Source organism: Panicum virgatum, chromosome 8K (genome assembly GCF_016808335.1).
Source record: "Panicum virgatum strain AP13 chromosome 8K, P.virgatum_v5, whole genome shotgun sequence".
Lineage (NCBI taxonomy): Eukaryota > Viridiplantae > Streptophyta > Magnoliopsida > Poales > Poaceae > Panicum > Panicum virgatum.
In genome coordinates, this window is record NC_053143.1 from 29,471,597 (window position 1) to 29,488,889 (window position 17,293).

At 46.6% G+C, this 17,293-nt stretch overlaps 1 protein-coding gene and 1 pseudogene across 1 annotated transcript; one reads left to right on the top strand and one right to left on the bottom strand.

Moving 5' to 3' along the window:
• Positions 1–5,458: 5,458 nt before the first annotated feature.
• LOC120645619 lies at positions 5,459–14,911 on the bottom strand (annotated as a pseudogene).
• On the top strand, positions 8,977–9,473 carry LOC120644372. The gene is made up of 2 exons (XM_039920993.1): positions 8,977–9,305; positions 9,413–9,473. Exons 1-2 carry the CDS (start codon positions 9,032–9,034, stop codon positions 9,457–9,459), a joined length of 321 nt encoding a protein of 106 aa, XP_039776927.1. The 5' UTR covers positions 8,977–9,031; the 3' UTR covers positions 9,460–9,473.
• Positions 14,912–17,293: the final 2,382 nt, after the last annotated feature.

Below are 17,293 nucleotides of genomic sequence, written 5' to 3' on the forward strand. Positions count from 1 at the left end.
GCCACGGCCCGGCGAGGCGAGCGAGCGCGCGCGCGTGTGGTTCACCGTCCTCCTCTTACCGGCTTCACAAGTGGTGTACACGAAGTCCACCTTTTAAGTCGGTTGAGATCCTCCTCAATTCCCGGTACGGAATTAAGCATTGATTCCCTAGTATTAATAGTGGGCTTTAAATTCTTTTAATGTTTTAGAATGAATGGGCCAAGCCCATTACTCCAACAATTGAGCCGATGGTGATGCCTGAGGTCCACCTGCCTAATGCTGAGGAGACTGCTACTGATGCATCTTCAAAGGCAATGAGCACTGGGATGAAGGTGGAGTAGTCTGAACAAACCCTATCTAGCCAGCAGCATTTTGACTCTGCGGCCATGCATTTGTCATCATCTCCAAATGAAGAAGTCGGAATGTATCCAGATGGCATGCTGAACAGATTCTTTGGCACCGATGTAGCCATCGACGATACCGGAGTGAATGTAGAAGCCGACGGCATCGGAGTCCCAACTGGTTAGAATGCTGGTGGCTAGTAGAACAGTGGCGGCATAGGGACGGACCCTGCGCCTGCCGGTGCTGCACTGGACGCCATCGGCTGAGAGCCGATGCTTGCTGCAGCGGAGGCTACTGCGATGCTGGCTACGGCGGCCGATGACTCTGGCTGGGAGTAACACGGCCCTGTGTATCCATGTTCCATCTATCATTCATCATCTAATAGATGGCATTCTGGACTGAGTGTCTTATGATGTCCAACTGGTTGATCAGCGCGTGCTGCATGGCCTGATTGAACATCTCCTAGAACTTCATGGGATCTTCAGTGATGGTGACATGGCGCGGCGTCAGGAAGTTGGTTTTTTGGATGACTTTGCCCTCTCTGCCTGACGATGCTGAACGATTGGAGACAAGCCGCTTTGTAGTTGTCCACAGCCTGATCGAGGAGTTGCTTCTGTGTATCACTGAGATCTTTCTCAGTGACATGGAGGATATTGTTGATGCTGACCTCCCAGCCATCAGTCGCCTTGGTATTGTCGTTGACTGATTTGACATCGGCCTTGTTGATGTAGGCGTACATGTTGTTGTCTTGGATGTTGATATTGTGTCCCACCAGGTCTGCCAAGAAGCGTGTTGATGCAAAAATCCATGCTCCACGTACGCTAGGGCCGGGAGATATGCATCGCTCTGATGTACCAAACCCAAAGGCGCGTGTGCGGTGTGCTTCGCGTGCCAGTCAATTCGACATACAATTGACAAGGAGGGTAAACGTTAAATTCAAGGGGCTATTGGCTAGCCAGCCGATAATGATGATGCGGGCGATTGGCTATCGGGCAGCCAATCTGAGAGGAACAAGCCGGTCTAAAGCAACACAGCTTGAGAAACAACACTTAGATCCATATCCGATCGGCTATAGTGATGCGGTTACGTGAAGAGCAGATAGCAAGCGGATCTAGGCTGAATAAATTATAGTAAAAGTATAAAACAAACTAGATTAAACTGGTTAACCTAGCAAGATCTAAATAATTACTAATAATTTGTGATAAAAGCAATAAAAATCTAGACTAAACGGATTAATTGAACAGATTGATAACTTTATTGATAAATTGGTGAGCAAATCTAACCCCGCCAGACGGATTTAACGTGCTTGATAACTTGAGCGGTGTAGACAGAGGAAGAAGCGATGCACCGTCAACCTGGCCCATCTACGCAACTCAACTCGGAACTTACCAGCAAATGATGAATGTGCCTGCTGAGAAGAACTCGTAAAGAAAAAAAAAACTACTGCAACTAGGATTTTGGTGAAGCCGACGACATGAAAGGTAAATGCGATAAAAGTAGAGTTTTTTGTGTTGGATGTGGTTGATCAACATTTACATATGCCAGAGGTCTGCCATTTATAACCTAAACCTAGACCTCGTTGCCGATACGGCAAGATTTGTCATGAATTATAAGAAAACAAACTTGCCTAATACAAATGACTAAAAGATAACTTGCCAACACGATCTCAGCTCTTCCCTTCAGCTCCATTAGCCACGATGCCCATTCTAGCCCAAAAGCCCAATGCATTTCTTCTCCTTTCATCATTCCAGCGTTGGTCCATTTCCTCATCGACTACCTGCCCATCAAATTGACACGTGCTAAAAAACAGTATCAACAATGTGCAGCACGAAGGGGCGCACCTTGCAGCACCTCTGTGCGAACCTGTCAGACTGGTATGGTAGAATGGTCAGACCGGTCTCGTCGGGGTAGCTCGATGAGGATCCAACGAACGCCCGCCTAGGAGGGACTCCGTCAAGATAGGCACGCACCTTGGATTTCTCTAGACTCAGCAAGCCAGCTAGAGCATCCTCAAACGCCGTAGAGACAAAGGAAAAACAATAGATCGGGATAGGAAAAGCTATGTCTTGGAGAAGACAAAAGGAAATGAAAAGTAACAGCTTGATATATTTTGATCGATCGGATACTCTCAGTCGGCCGTGGCCCTTTATATTTGTAGGGAGGGGAGGTCTTACCCCGTTAGAAGTCAAAACTCTAATAAATCTTGTGTCAAAATACAACTTCTAACTTGGACCGCATAGCAAAAAAACGGTCTGGCCACCTTACTCAACTGGTCTGACCAGTCTGATACGGGTCAAGTCTTCCCAATGCAAATTCATAGCCAATGGCAGCGGATGAAATAAAATTAAGGTATGGTGAACTCAATTGATCAAAAAGATTCTCAAATATATAGTCCAACACCACCAATTCACCAAATCATATAAGAGAACAAATACAAATAATTTTGGATCAAATTGGCATGTAAAAGGTTAAAAAGTTTCAAGTTCCCCTTTTCCTTGAGATCCATCTTCAATTGCACACAGCGTCCCTTTAGGCATTAACCTGATGTCTTACTTTTGACCGCTACCTCACTTCTATCTTCCAAGTTAATCCAAAAGAATGAAAATCTTACACGATCCAAAATTAACCGTTGCGCTGGGCACTCTAACAAGGGAGCCTATGGCCTAATAGGTGTCTTCTTCCTTGCGCTTATGTTCAAATTGGAAACCCATCAACAGCCATGGCTCCAGGACAGGTGAGGAATACAAAAGTTGAGGATATTCACGGTTGGATCAAGGTATGGCTAGTGCCATCACTACGGGAGGCCGGCAGTTTGCCGTGTGCCAAAGGCACACGGCAAAGTGTGAAAAACTCACGGCAAAGGGCTTGCCGTGTGCTGCACACGGCAAACAACACACGGCAAATAGACGTCGGCAAAGAGGTCATTTGCCGTGTGTCATTTATCGGGCACACGGCAAACTCTTTGCCGTGTGGTTTGTAGCACTCGGCAAACAAATCTTGAAGGAATAAAAAAAACAGCCGCGTGTTGCGCCGCCGCCGGCACCACTGTCCGCCGCCGCCGACACCATTGTCCGGCATCACCGCTCGGAGGAGCCGTAGCGGCCGCCGTCGTGGTCCCTGCCGTCGCCGCTTGGAGGAGCTGCCGCCACCGCCGCGCTCTTGGTCCCCACCACCGCCATCGTGGTCTCGGCCGTCGCCACTGCACGAGGGGGGCAGCCGCCTCCTGGTCCGCTACGGCGCCAGAGGGGAGGGACGGCCGCCGCTGGTGGTCCTTGTTGGCCGGGAGCGCCGGCCGGGGTACCTCGCCGCCGGGAGAAGGAGGGGCCCGCCCCACCGCGCGCGCCTCACGCCGCCGCAGCCCGCCCGCGAGCCTCGCCGCCGGGAGAAGGAGGGGCTCGCCCCGCCGCGCTCGCCTCTCGCTGCCACAGCCTACCTGTGAGCCTCGCCGCCGGGAGAAGGAGGGGCCCGCCCCGCCGCGCGCCTCTCGCCGCCGCAGCCCGCACGCGCGTGCCTCGCCGCCTCGGCCAGCCTCGCCGTCATGCGCTGACTGCCGCTGAGATCTGGAGGGAGCAGGGGAGGAGGAGAAGAAAAGGTAGCGGCAGGAGAGACAGAGGGAGGGAGAGAGAAAGCCCGTGAGGGCCAATGAGAGAGCCCCATTTCAAGGGACGGATCGATGACATGGTAATTTTGCCGAGTGTCCACAAATACACTCGGCAAAGATGACATGATTTTCATTTTTCCTTCTTTTTTATCACGTGTTCTTCTAAATTCATGTCAAATACATAAGTTGATAACTACAAAGTTTTAGATTCCATCGAGTTGTATGACTTTGGTATAAATTTTTTGAAATTTTAATTAGTATAAACTTATTTGAAATGTATTTAATTAGTTAAATATAGAAAATAAATATAAAAATATACAAAATTTTAATATGGAATACCACAAGTTGTATGTGAAGAGTGGAAAAACTTTCGAAGCGAACTCAAATTCAACTGTCACTTTTACTCCAAACCTAACTGCATCCTTCTCAAATCTCCGAATCTTCTCCGGAGATGTTTTCATTTGTAAGCATCGTGCATGAAAAAATTACAAAACCTACTCCATTTTTTACCACTGCCTCCACATATGATATAATGAGATATTGACAAATCTCATAATTTTCAGGCTTCATTTACTTTTTTTTAGAATTTTAAAATCATTCGAACACACGTTCGTGGCCGTGTTTCCTAGACAAGATGTTGAAAATTTTATTTTCATTTCACGTGTAAGACCTCAAATTGGGCTAAATAATATGAATATCATTTTTTCACTAATTTTATTTTATTATTTGAATCATTTGCAGTTCAAATATGACTTGATTCAAAAAATTGCTTGAAATGCAATTAATTAGTTATATATAGCAAAAAAATTTAAAAATGTACCCAATTTTAACTTGGGGTACTACATGTTGTATGTAGTGGGTAGAAAGAGTTTCGAGGTGAGAAGAGAAAAAAAATTATAACTTTGCCGTGTGCCGAAAATAACACACGGCAAACTATTGACTTTGCTGTGTGTCAAAAAAAAAGCACACGGCAAAGTCTTTGCCGTGTGTCAGCAATCGGCAAAGCATGGATTTTGCCGTGTGTATTTTTTTGCCGTGCGTTTTCGTTGAGGCACCCGACAAAGTGGCTCTTTGCCGTGTGCCCGATAAAAAGCACACGGCAAAGACCTAGGCACACGGCATTCTAGCGATTTCCGGTAGTGCATATCTTGCCATACCGGGTCCTCCGCCCCTATTCATAACTCTCTCATCTGAACTCCAAATCGGACGTTCTATATATTCATTCTGATCATCTCGACGAGAGATACACAATAGTAAAATTAAATTTATATTTTTGACCTAGTTACCCAGACAGGTGAATAACGGTCAGACCGGTTTGTGCATACCGATCAGACCGTTCTGCACATGTGTGCCAATTTTGGTCATAATATGGTCTTAAAGTTGCTTTAGGAAAACGCACTTGAATTTGTCCACGTATTCGAATTTCTTTTGAATTCACGCTCAAGACTTCCAGTGTCCACGTGTTAGGCAGTCCATGCTACAGCCTAACGACGATCTCAAGACAGGAACAAAATCTTCATCGCGTGGTATCACTAGCTATCCAGATCTTCGGAGATACGCCATCACGCCAATCCCGGTGACGAGGGCAGCGCCGGCGGCCACACCGCTGTACGCCGCTGCCCACGCGTCCCGGCTCGACAAGCCCACCGCCATGGCGCCACCGGAAGAGGAGGCCACAGCTTTCCTACGCCTCGTGGTTCCGGAGTAGTCCAGGAACAGCCTCAGGCCCTGCAAAATTCAGGACAGACCGTCAGAGACCCAACAGGTGCAGCGGCTGAGAAGGTGTTGCGCGTGCGTGCCTTCCATCCGGCCAGCCTCGCGTGGTCCACCGCGGCGGCGAGGTAGTCGTCGGACGCGAGCACCACCTTGTCCCCGTCCTCATCTTCGTACTGCACCCACAGCAGCAATTGCAAGTTTTTTTTCGCAACTTACTGATCACTTGCTTCAATATATAGCATCGATCAACAGGACTACTGTGTATGTTGTGTTTCTTTGCCGGCACGATGATGTACCAGAATCTGCGGCAGGCGGTCGGGATCGATGTCGGCGCCGAGCCTCTGGAGGATGCTGGTAACCAGCGGCGTCAAGCTCTGGACCTCTGAAGGGGAGAAGATTCACTTTGTCGGAAATGCTACAGTTCCGAAATGTTGCTGAACAGAAGCTGCGTTACTGTACTGAAAACGGCAAGGTTCAGTATGTTAGCGTACCACAGCTGAACCGGTGCATCCGGCCTCGCCTGTCCTGGAGCTTGAACGAGAACACAGAGGGGTACGCCGCCTCGCTGCCGGCCACAGACTCGTGGTGGGCTTCAGACATCATCTGGAACCTCGACGCCTCACTGATTAGGCCGAAGAAAAAAAGATGGAGAAAAAAATGAAGCATGTGTAAACTGACAGGTGGAAACGGTGATCGCTCGATTCAGAAAGTTCAGGACTACTTGTGCACGGAAACCTCATCTGGGACTGGGTGTCTGTCTCGTCGTCCAGGGGCCCCATGGCCATGGCGGAGTCCCAGAACCGCTGGATCATGGAGGCCGACGCGTCGTCACTCGTCACTCCCTTCGCCACTGCTCTCGACCTGTCCCATCTTGGACAATCAATTGGGGACATCTCACACAACCCGAACATGCAATCGGCTAGGAATATGGATCATGGATGTGAACAGAACTTACGATGGAGATCGCTGCATGTGTGATATCGATCACATCAAGAATGGAATGTTGGATTGATCTCCTTCCTAATAAACCCAACGGTCTATTAGGGCCTTAATCCGCGCCCTGATCGGGGGCGCCCAACCCTTAATGGTTGGTGGGCCCCCGCTGCACAGCGCTAAAATCAAAAAGGGGTGAGGGGCCGGGGCACACGACACGAGGTTCGCCGCGCCACCAGCACCCTCACCCACATCCCTAACCCTAGCCGATCTAGAGGGTGCGCTGGAGCAGCGGGAAGCCTCACCGCCACCGCCATCGACGTTGATCCATCGGCGTCGCTGCCATCGTCCTCGACTTCGACGCTACGCTCACGACGCCACTGCACCGCTCGTCACTGCCCTAGAGCAGATCGTCATCAGCGAACCAGAGATGGCCGCCGGATCGAGCTCAAGCCCTCGTGGTGATGGTCTCTCTCTCTACTCCCTCTCTGTGTTCCTTCTTTTACCGCTTATGCAATAGATCTAGAGACTCTTGCACTTGATGTAAAGAAAGAAAAGAAATCCTACTCGATTCGTGCACTGTGTGATCCTAGAAATCTAACAGTGGTATCAGTCGCCTACACACGTGTAGATCGAGGTCAGGAAAGAAAGTTTCGAGTGCGAATCGAAATAACAGTCAAAGAAAAGCAACTTGATCTCGGATCGAACAGAAAAGTTTCAAACCCTATCATTCGAACTCGAATCGATAGAATCAGAGTAAGAACAGAGCGAATCGATGGCAAATCGAACTCAACAGTGAAACCCTAACCCTAACCCTAGAGATCAAAGGGCGCGGGACCTACCTGGTCCGCGCGCCACTGCCGTCGCCGACGCGTGTGACGCGCTTGCACCGCCGCTCGCCGGACTTCGCGGCATAGTGGAGCCGTCTGCTCGCTGCTCCGGGACGCTGGGGTCGCGCGTGCGGGGCTCGAGAGCGTGGCTCCGTCCACGGCCGGCTCGACAGCGGCGCGCTCACCCTCTGGCGAGTGCGCGTGCCAGCGAGCAAGCCGCGAAGGCGCCGTCCCGCCTGCTCCGCCCGACCACCATGGCCAGTGGCCGTCGCCACTGCGTCGCGTGGAGAGAGAAGGGGGAGGGAAAGAATGAACTAGGGTTTGGGGGACGCCGTCGTCGCCGGGTTTTTGTTCACGCGAAAAGAGCGCTCGGCCGTCCGATCGTCATCAACGGCCGCGAGAGCGCCTCGCCTTCTAGGCCGGCAAGCGGCCCATTCGGGCGGGGGAGGGGACGCCGCGGCGGGCCAAATCGGCGGCCCGGCCGTTGGCTATCGGGCCTCGGGCCCAAGAAGAGGTGGCCGAGCAGGCCGCGGGCCGGTTTTGCTTCTGGGCCGCCCGATCAGTGTTTCATTTTATTGTTTTTCCTATTTTTCAGAAGCAATTTCAATAGTTTTTTGAATGGTTTTGATTATATTTTGATCTCTATTCAATTTTGCACCAACGTGTATATTGTTTAGAGCTAAAAGTTCACAGTATTGCTTCTGAAAATAGAAATTTTCTACATGTTTCCGCTGCAAAAGTCATTACAGTTGCTCTTTACTTTAATTCGAACCAACGAGACAATCAAAGTTTAAGAGCATGGTTAAATGTTATTTTTGAGGATTATGGTATTGTTAATTTTCTGACCAACGTTGTTAATTACAATACTATAATTTTATAGTTTTTGTGCATTTATTTCTATTTCTGCCCAACGGTGATATAGATTTAATTGCATAAACAGTTGTATGTTCTATTTTTGACCAACGTTAGAATTATTACATACAATTGTTGTTATTATGTTCTCACTATTTTTTGAAATTTTCAGCGAGGGATGAACTTGATGGGATTCATCAGTCATATCCCAACTCTAAAAGGAGACAACTATGGCGAATGGATCAAGAAGGTTGATCTTACTTTCGTCTGTGGAGAAGTGGATGAGATAATCACCTACTCCAAAGCCCACTGAGCCACCGGCTCCAGTGAGAGGAGATTCTGACACTGATGCTGAGTGGCAGAAAAAGCAAAGAGACTATGCTCCCTTACAGATGGCTTATGATCTCGAAAAGACAAAGTGGAATAACGCCAACAAGAAATGTGTGGCAGTTATAAAGAACACAATTGATCCTAACATTTTGGATTCAATTGGAGAGTGTGATTCAGCTGCTGAGTACCTTGCAAAGATAAAGAATCAGTTTACTGGTTCTTCAAAGACTTATGCTACACAAATCATAGAGCAGTTGATCACAAAGAGGTACTATGGCAATGCCTGTACAATAAGAGATCATATCATGGGGATGTGCGCCTTGAACTCCAAGCTCAAACCAATGAACTTGGATCTCAAGAGTTTATGGTGCACCTGGTGTTCGCCTTTCTGCCAAAAGAGTTTGCAACGTTCGTTGTAAACTATAACTCACAGCCAGAGAAGTGGAACATGGAAAAAGCAATTGCCATGTGTGCACAAGAGAAAGATAGACTCAAGAAACAGAATGGTGGGTCTGTCAATTTTGTGCATAATAACAAGAAAAGGCCTTTCCATGCTGCTTCTTCCTCTAAAGCTAAAGACAAAGCCCCTATGCCACAGAAGTATCAGCAACAGCGTCAGCAACAGCGCCCTCCAGCACAAGATGAGTGCTTCCACTGCTTTGATAAGGGGCATCGTAAAGCAGATTGTCCCGCTTACTTAAAGATGATAATGGCAAAGAATGGTGAGAATGTAATTTCATTTGTTAATGAATCCCTGTACTTACAGTTTTCTAAATCTACTTAGTGGATTGATTCTGGTGCAACTGTGCATGTTGCAAATTCTTTACAGGGATTCCGTTCGACAAGGACTACGCAAAGAAGCGAAAGACACATTAAAGTCGCGAACGGAGTACAAGCAGATGTTGAAGCTATTGGCGATGTCTCCATCGAGCTAGTTAATGGTTTCATGCTTGTATCAAAAGATGTTTTATTTGTTCCTTCACTTCAAAGAAACTTGATAAGTGTATCACGCTTAGACACAGATGGTTTTGGTTGTCATTTTGCGAATGGCAATTTGAACTATGGTTTGATAATAATTGTATTGGTGATGCTGTCCTTTACAATGATCTTTATTTATTATCTATGCGTGATAAAGTGCATTCTATATGTAATATGAATGTGCATGAATCCTTGTCAGAGAAAGAAACAAAGAAAAGAAAGAGAACTCAAAATACTTCATCGAAATTATGGCACTGTCGTTTAGGCCATATTTCGAGGGGGAGAATTGAAAGATTAGTGAAGAATGAATTTCTTCCACAGTTAGAGTTCTCTAATATTGAACAATGCGTTGAATGCATTAAAGGAAAATTTGTAAAGCAAATCAAAAAGGGTGCCACACGAAGTGCAGGAGCATTAGAAATAATCCACACTGATATATGTGGACCGTTTCCTGTGAAAAGTGTGGATGGCTATGATTCGTTCATAATATTCACAGACGATTAATCCCGCTATGGTTACATTTATCCAATTAAAGAAAGATCTGAGGCATTGGATAAATTTAAAATATTCAAAGCTGAGGTTGAAAATCAGCTTGACAAAAGAATTAAAATAGTAAGATCAGACCAGTGGAGGGGAGTACTACGGTCGACATACCCCTTATGGACAAGTTCCTGGACCTTTTGCGAGGTTTTTATAGGAAAATGGTATAGTTGCCCAATACTCTACACCAGGGGAGCCTCAGCAAAATGGAGTAGCTGAAAGGCGCAACCGTACACTGATGGATATAGGTGCGCAGTATGATGAGTTATTCCACATTGCCATTGAGTCTGTGGATGGAGGCGTTAAAAACCGCCATCCATATTCTCAATAGAGTGCCAAGCAAATCGGTGCCCAAAACGCCGTATGAGCTATGGACAGGAAGAGAACCCTCACTGACTCACCTATGGGTCTGGGGGAGCCCAGCTGAGGCTAAAGTGTTTAATCCAAATATTGGAAAACTGGATCCCAAAACTGTAAGCTGCCATTTATAGGCTATCCTGAAAAATCGAAAGGTTTTCGTTTCTACTGTCCAGACAGACATACAAAGTTTGTAGAAACAAGACATGCTGTCTTTCTAGAAAGTGAAATGATCAGAGGGAGCATGGTACCTAGAGAAATTGACCTTGAGGAGAAGCGGGTGTATGTGCCTACTCCTATGATTCAAGAGCCATTTTTCTCACTACCTGTTGATGCTGCACCAAAAGTTCCTGAAATAGTGACGTCAGTACCTTCTTCGGTTGTTGCTACGCCAACTATTCCAGTTATTACGGTGTCAACACCTGTCGCAACTCCACCCATACCAACAGTGAGCGAAGGTTTGGATCCTGTCATCTAGGAACCTCCTGAACCCGCGGTTGGACATGAGGAGGAGCTACAGCCCCCTATGGAAAAATGTGCCAGAAGTTGAGGCACAAAATGTGCCACAAGCAGTGGCCCTTAGAAGGTCACAAAGAGAAAGAAGGTCGGCTATTTCTAGCGACTATGAAGTTTATAATACAGAAGAGATTCATATGGAGGGTGATCCCACTTCATATGAAGAAGCCATGAGAAGTATTCACTCATCTAAATGGCTGGAAGCTATGAAGGATGAGATGAAATCAATGAGTTCCAATGGTGTTTGGGACTTAGAGGAAATTCCTAAAGGAGCCAAAACAATAGGCTGTAAATGGGTTTACAAGATAAAACATGACTCCAAAGGGAATGTAGAAAGGTTCAAAGCATGACTCGTGGCAAAAGGCTTTACGCAAAGAGAATGGATAGACTTATAACGAAACCTTTTCTCCGGTTTCGTGTAAAGATTCCTTCAGGATTATAATGGCATTGGTGGCACATTATGACTTAGAGTTACATCAGATGGATGTAAAGACGGCATTCCTTAACGGGGATTTGTATGAAAATGTTTGCATGGCACAACCAAAAGGTTTTGTCGTGAAAGGAAAAGAACATATGGGGTGTCGCTTAAAGAAATCTTTTTATGGATTAAAGCAAGCCTCTAGGCAGTGGTATTTAAAGTTTGATGAAACCATAAGAAAATTTGGGTTTAAAGAAAATGAGGAGGACAATTGCATTTATGCAAAGTTCAGAAGTGGAAAATTTATTTTCCTGATCCTATATGTGGATGACATTCTACTTGCTAGTAGTGATATTGGTCTGCTACTGGAGACAAAGAAATTCTTGTCCTCAAACTTTGATATGAAAGATCTCGGTGAAGCTTCATTTGTTTTGGGAATTAAATTCACCGAGATAGAACAAAGGGGGTATTAGTACTGTCACAAAAGGCATACTTAGAAAAAGTTCTAAAGAAATACAGTATGCATATGTGCAAACCTTCACCTGCTCCAATAGTCAAGGGCGATAGATTTGGGAAATTTCAATGTCCCAGGAATCAGTATGAGATCGATCAAATGAAAGCGGTTCCATATGCTTCAGCTGTCGGAAGCCTACGGTATGCTCAAGTTTGTACACGCCCTGACTTAGCATTTGTTACCGGGATACTTGGCAGATATCAAAGTAATCCAGGACAGGCACACTGGATCATGGTAAAGAAAACATTACGTTATGTGCAAGGCACAAAAGGCCTCATGCTAACATACAGAAAATCCGATTCCCTAGAGATAGAAGGGTACTTAGATGCGGATTTTGCGGGGGACATCGATGACCGAAAGTCTACGTCCGGTTATGTGTTCACACTCGTAGGGGGAGCTATATCGTGGAAAAGCTCCAAACAAAGCATCACTGCATCATCGACGATGTACGCTGAATTTGTGGCATGTTATGAGGCCTCGGGGCAGGTTGAATGGTTAAAGAAATTTATACCCGGTTTAAGAGTGGTAGACAGCATTCAAAGACCACTCAGAATGTACAGCGACAATGAACCAGCAGTGTTTTATGCTCACAATAATAAGTCAAGTGGTGCTGCCAAACACATTGACATAAAGTTTTATGTTGTGAAGGAGAAAATCCAGAATCACTCTATTACACTCGAGCATATAAGTACAAAGAGAATGCTTGCGGATCCGCTCACTAAAGGCTTACCACCCAATGTATTCATGGAACACATAGCCGGCATGGGTTTAAGGGAAAGCCTGTGATTTCTGGACAATAAAAAGGTCCCAAAATATAAAGAATTTGTTTCAAAACAGTGATGTGTATGGTAGCTGTTGAGTCTATCGGTCTTGGACCGTGACGATAAAGCAGCTCTATTTATTAATCTGTGATGGAACAACTGAAGGAAAAAGTTTCATGTTAAAGTATAAAGTTAAAGTACAAAGTGAGATCAAGGGGGAGAATGTTGGATTGATCTCCTTCCTAATAGACCCAACGGTCTATTAGGGCCTTAATCCGCGCCCTGATCGGGGGCGCCCAACCCTTAATGGTTGGTGGGCCTCCGCTGCACAGCGCTAAAATAAAAAGGGGGTGAGGGGCCGGGGCACACGACACGAGGTTCGCCGCGCCGCCAGCACCCTCATCCACATCCCTAACCCTAGCCGATCTAGAGGGTGCGCTGGAGCAGCGGGAAGCCTCATCGCCACCGCCATCGACGCTGATCCATCGGCGTCGCTGCCATCGCCCTCGACTTCGACGCTACGCTCACGACGCCACTGCACTGCTCGTCGTTGCCCTAGAGTAGATCGTCATCAGCGAACCAGAGATGGCCGCCGGATCGAGCTCAAGCCCTGGTGGTGATGGTCTCTCTCTACTCCCTCTCTGTGTTCCTTCTTTTACCGCTTATGTAATAGATCTAGAGACTCTTGCACTTGATGTAAAGAAAAGAAAAGAAAATCCTACTCGATTCGTGCACTGTGTGATCCTAGAAATCTAACATGGAAATGATGGAGCCGTCTGACACGGAAAGAAAAAAAAATCTTTTGAGACTGCTGTGGTTGGTCACAACCTGCAGGTTGCAGTGAACGTTTTTCTGAGATGATGCACCTCTATCCATCACAGGGAGATGCAAGAATTTGCGCTCTTGCATTGTCCGTAGTGCATCGAGTATTGGCATGTCGACCGTGGCACATTCAGGATCAGGAGTCATCACCTAGAGTTTGCATCAAGTAAATTAATCCCTTGGCCTCTCAAGCTCAATCAGTGTCTTGGACCTTCTCTTTAGTCGAAATTAGTTGGGTTTATGAAATTCAATTGCACTTACCTTCTCAACCGGAGTCGAGTCCGAAGAGAGATTCTTGGCGATAACGCGCATCAAGATATCCCTTGAACTGGCAAACATGATTAGGGACCAAAAAGGGTACGAAATTAAGAAGTTAAAATTTCAGACAAGTTACATGGGCACAAGAGAGCAATGCAGGCACTCACGTCAGGATGCCTTGAGCCTTGTTCCCCACAGCCACCACAGCTGAGCTCGCATGCACTTCGACCATCTTCTTGGTCGCTGCGAGAACCGAATCACCCGGCGATACCATGACGACCCTGTTCGAGATCCACAGGTTCAATTCGCAAATTAATGTTCGATGATGTCTTTAGATTGACCAATAATAATCTGCAGAAAATGATGAACAGAATATTGTCCATGGAAGGGGTGTTCGAACCAACGTTGAGTCTGTACTGGCGATTGCGGACAAGGACGGTCTGAACATTTGCTCCTTGAAAGCCTCAACAATGGAGAACTTGTCGTCGCCATCGGGAACGTTGGCGACGGCCGCCTTCCCCTTCTCGGTCACCCTCTCCATCCTTGCGATGGCGTCGTAGAGGCACTTGGCGATGTCGAGCATGGCGACCACCTCGCCGTTATCCACCACCGGCAGGTGCCTGAACTTGCCCTGGACCATCTTCTGCAGCGCCTCGACGGCGAGCGTGTCGGAGAGGACGAAGATCGGGTGCCTCGTCATCACCTTCCACACCGGCGTGTCGTCGATCCTGAGCTCCCGTGCGATCACCCTCGTTGCAATGTCCTTGTCGGTGAGGATGCATCAGAGCAGGGCGTTGGAGTCGGTGAGGAGCGCGGCGTCGGCCCTGCGCGCGGCCATCCGCCGGCACACCTCCAGCACGGTGGTGCTCTCCGGCACCGTCAGCGCCCGGGACAGCCGCAGCCGCTTCACCGTGCGCTCGCCGCCCATGGTCCTGCACGCGATCATCCCATTCATGGTCATGGCAGAGATCAACCGATGTTCAATCGCACAAGGAGAACGAATAACGTGTCGTCGTGGAAGAACGATGCGTACATGGACCGCGAGAGCCCGGGCCTGGGGCTGTCGGTGGCGGCGGCGGCCGCGGCCGCGGCAGCGCGGCACCCCATGGCGCCGCCGCTCCCCATGGACAGCGTCCGCCGGGGCGGTGACTGGCCGCCGACCATTGCTGCGGACGGGCGGCCACCAGGTTTGGGGAACGGGACGTGACACGGGTGCCCTCGGAGCGCCTAATTGAGGATACCGGGAGGTGGCCTTGGCTCCCGCGCTTTTTTCTCTAGGTGAATCGCCGTTTAAACTTGCACGGGGCATTCAGGGCGCTCCTGAGTTGCCCAATTATAACCTGCGGTGGGGAGTGATGCCTAGTCAACTCATTAAGGCCTGATTTCAGAAATTTTTGCTACAAATTTTAAGTCTGTTTGATACAAATTTAAACATTCTAAAATCTCTAGCGGTCCTTGTTTCCCATATAAATTACCAGTACTGTGAAAGGATATGCTCAACCTTTTCCAATACATCCCCGGCCCTTTCTCCAATAATTATTGGTTTGTCCTAATATTTCTTCTAACATAAGAGTTGTATTGAGATAAGATTATTGAGGAACCGTAAAAATATCTCTTCCAGTAATATATGAAAGTGGTTTTATTTGGGACATTCCAATAACACCTTATTTGGAAATATTTATTGGGAGACCGTTGAAGATGCTCGGGTACATTCTCATCAAATTTGAGATCAGCCTCAATCTTAACCCCGTGGAACACATTAACCCGAAGTTAGGAAAGTCAGTTATCGAAATTTCTCATCAAATTTGAGATCAGCCTCAATCTTTTTTCTCTCTATGTACATGTTGAATTTTAAGTTCTAAATTTTTGAGAATGATGCCTCATGTTACAAAATATATTAAGAATTTTGCATAGTTATTCCATAGGTTAGAAACATTTAATACAAAATTGATCGTTTATATATATAATTGTATGAAAAGTAATTGTGAAAATTTCTAAAATACTTTTATAACAAGGAGCACCATGTTACAAATCAACTTAACTTGGTTATGAAGGAAGAAAACAGAAGTCTCATTAGTGGTAGATTGGAGTAACCAAAATAGTTCAAGAGAGTATTCTAAATTTGGTGTGTTGGTTAAGCGGATAAAGTGAGTTGTTTGGTGAAGGTAGTAGAATGGACTTTGTTCTATGTTTCCTAATATTGTCTCTTTGACATGATTTTTTCCCTCCAAAGCATAGTACAGATGCAAATCGTTACACACACGCGCACAATCACTCCTAGAATACAAGCAAGCACCTCTAATTCTATGAGCACCTCTAAGAGTCTGAGTAATCTTGAGAATGAATGAATTTACCGTATGTGCATCATTATCACCGGGCACGTCGGCTACTACTGAAAGAATAACTGTAGTTAATTTATAGAATAAATCTAGTAAAATACAATCATTTGTACTAAGTTGAGAAGTTGAACAGTATGCAGATTCCACTGAAGAAACCTTATTACAAGCTAAACTACATTTAGTTTGCTTTGACCAGACATGTTGAGATACCAAGTAACTTCTGATTTTCTCTCTATTTGAACAACAAATTTACTTGCTTTATAAAATCTTAAAACATGTTAAGACAAAAAAATTAATACTAGAAATTGCTAAGAATTAAAGCATCCTGCCATTTATTAAGTAGACTTCAATCATTATCTTTTGCTAACGAGCCAAGTTCCTGTTTCAGCTCGCTAAAATTAGTAAACCAGCTCGAGAAGCCTAGCAGGCCATGAGTATCAATGCAACAGGCCAGAAGCCCACGACCAAGAGAGCCCAAAGCCAGACCAACAAACACCTCTCTGCAGGCACCGCCAATCCTATGTATCTTTCGAAAGTTTTTTCTTTATATCCACCTTCTGATGTTTAAAATTCGTACGACCAATTTTATCCATGCATCCCTTCCCTCAACCCTAACCCTGTCCCCACATGCTTCTTTTTCCGAACCTGTGCGCCGCTGCCACATGCAGCGCCCCGCCGCTCGCCCCTGCACCGTTGCCGCCGCTGTGCACGCACCGCCGCCATGGTTCCTCGCCTCCGCCGCGGACCGCGCGCCCTGCCGCTCGCCCCCTGCACTCCCGCCGCTACGGTTCCGCGCCCTCCGCCGTGCGCCGCGCGCCCTTGTGCCTGCCGGAGCTATCGCCGGTGCCGGAGAAGAAGGGGAGAGAAAAATGTTGAGTTTTAATATTTTTCAAATATTGATTTAATATTTTTCAAATATTGTTTCAACATTTTTTTAAAATACTAGTTCAACATTTCAAAAATATTAGTTTAATATTTTTGAAATATTAATTCAATATTTTTAAGAAAATGGATCATCAACTAGCCTTTAATGGACTTTAATAGGAGTCCCATGCAGGCGCTACCCTTGCTTTATCATAGCGTAGATATGTACATTTTATTGGGTGTGGCCAACTAATATCATGATCCGGTTATTAGAGCATCTCCAGCAGTTTGGCAAATCGAGTTGCCATCTTTGATTTTTGGCAAAAACATTAAAAATACTCCT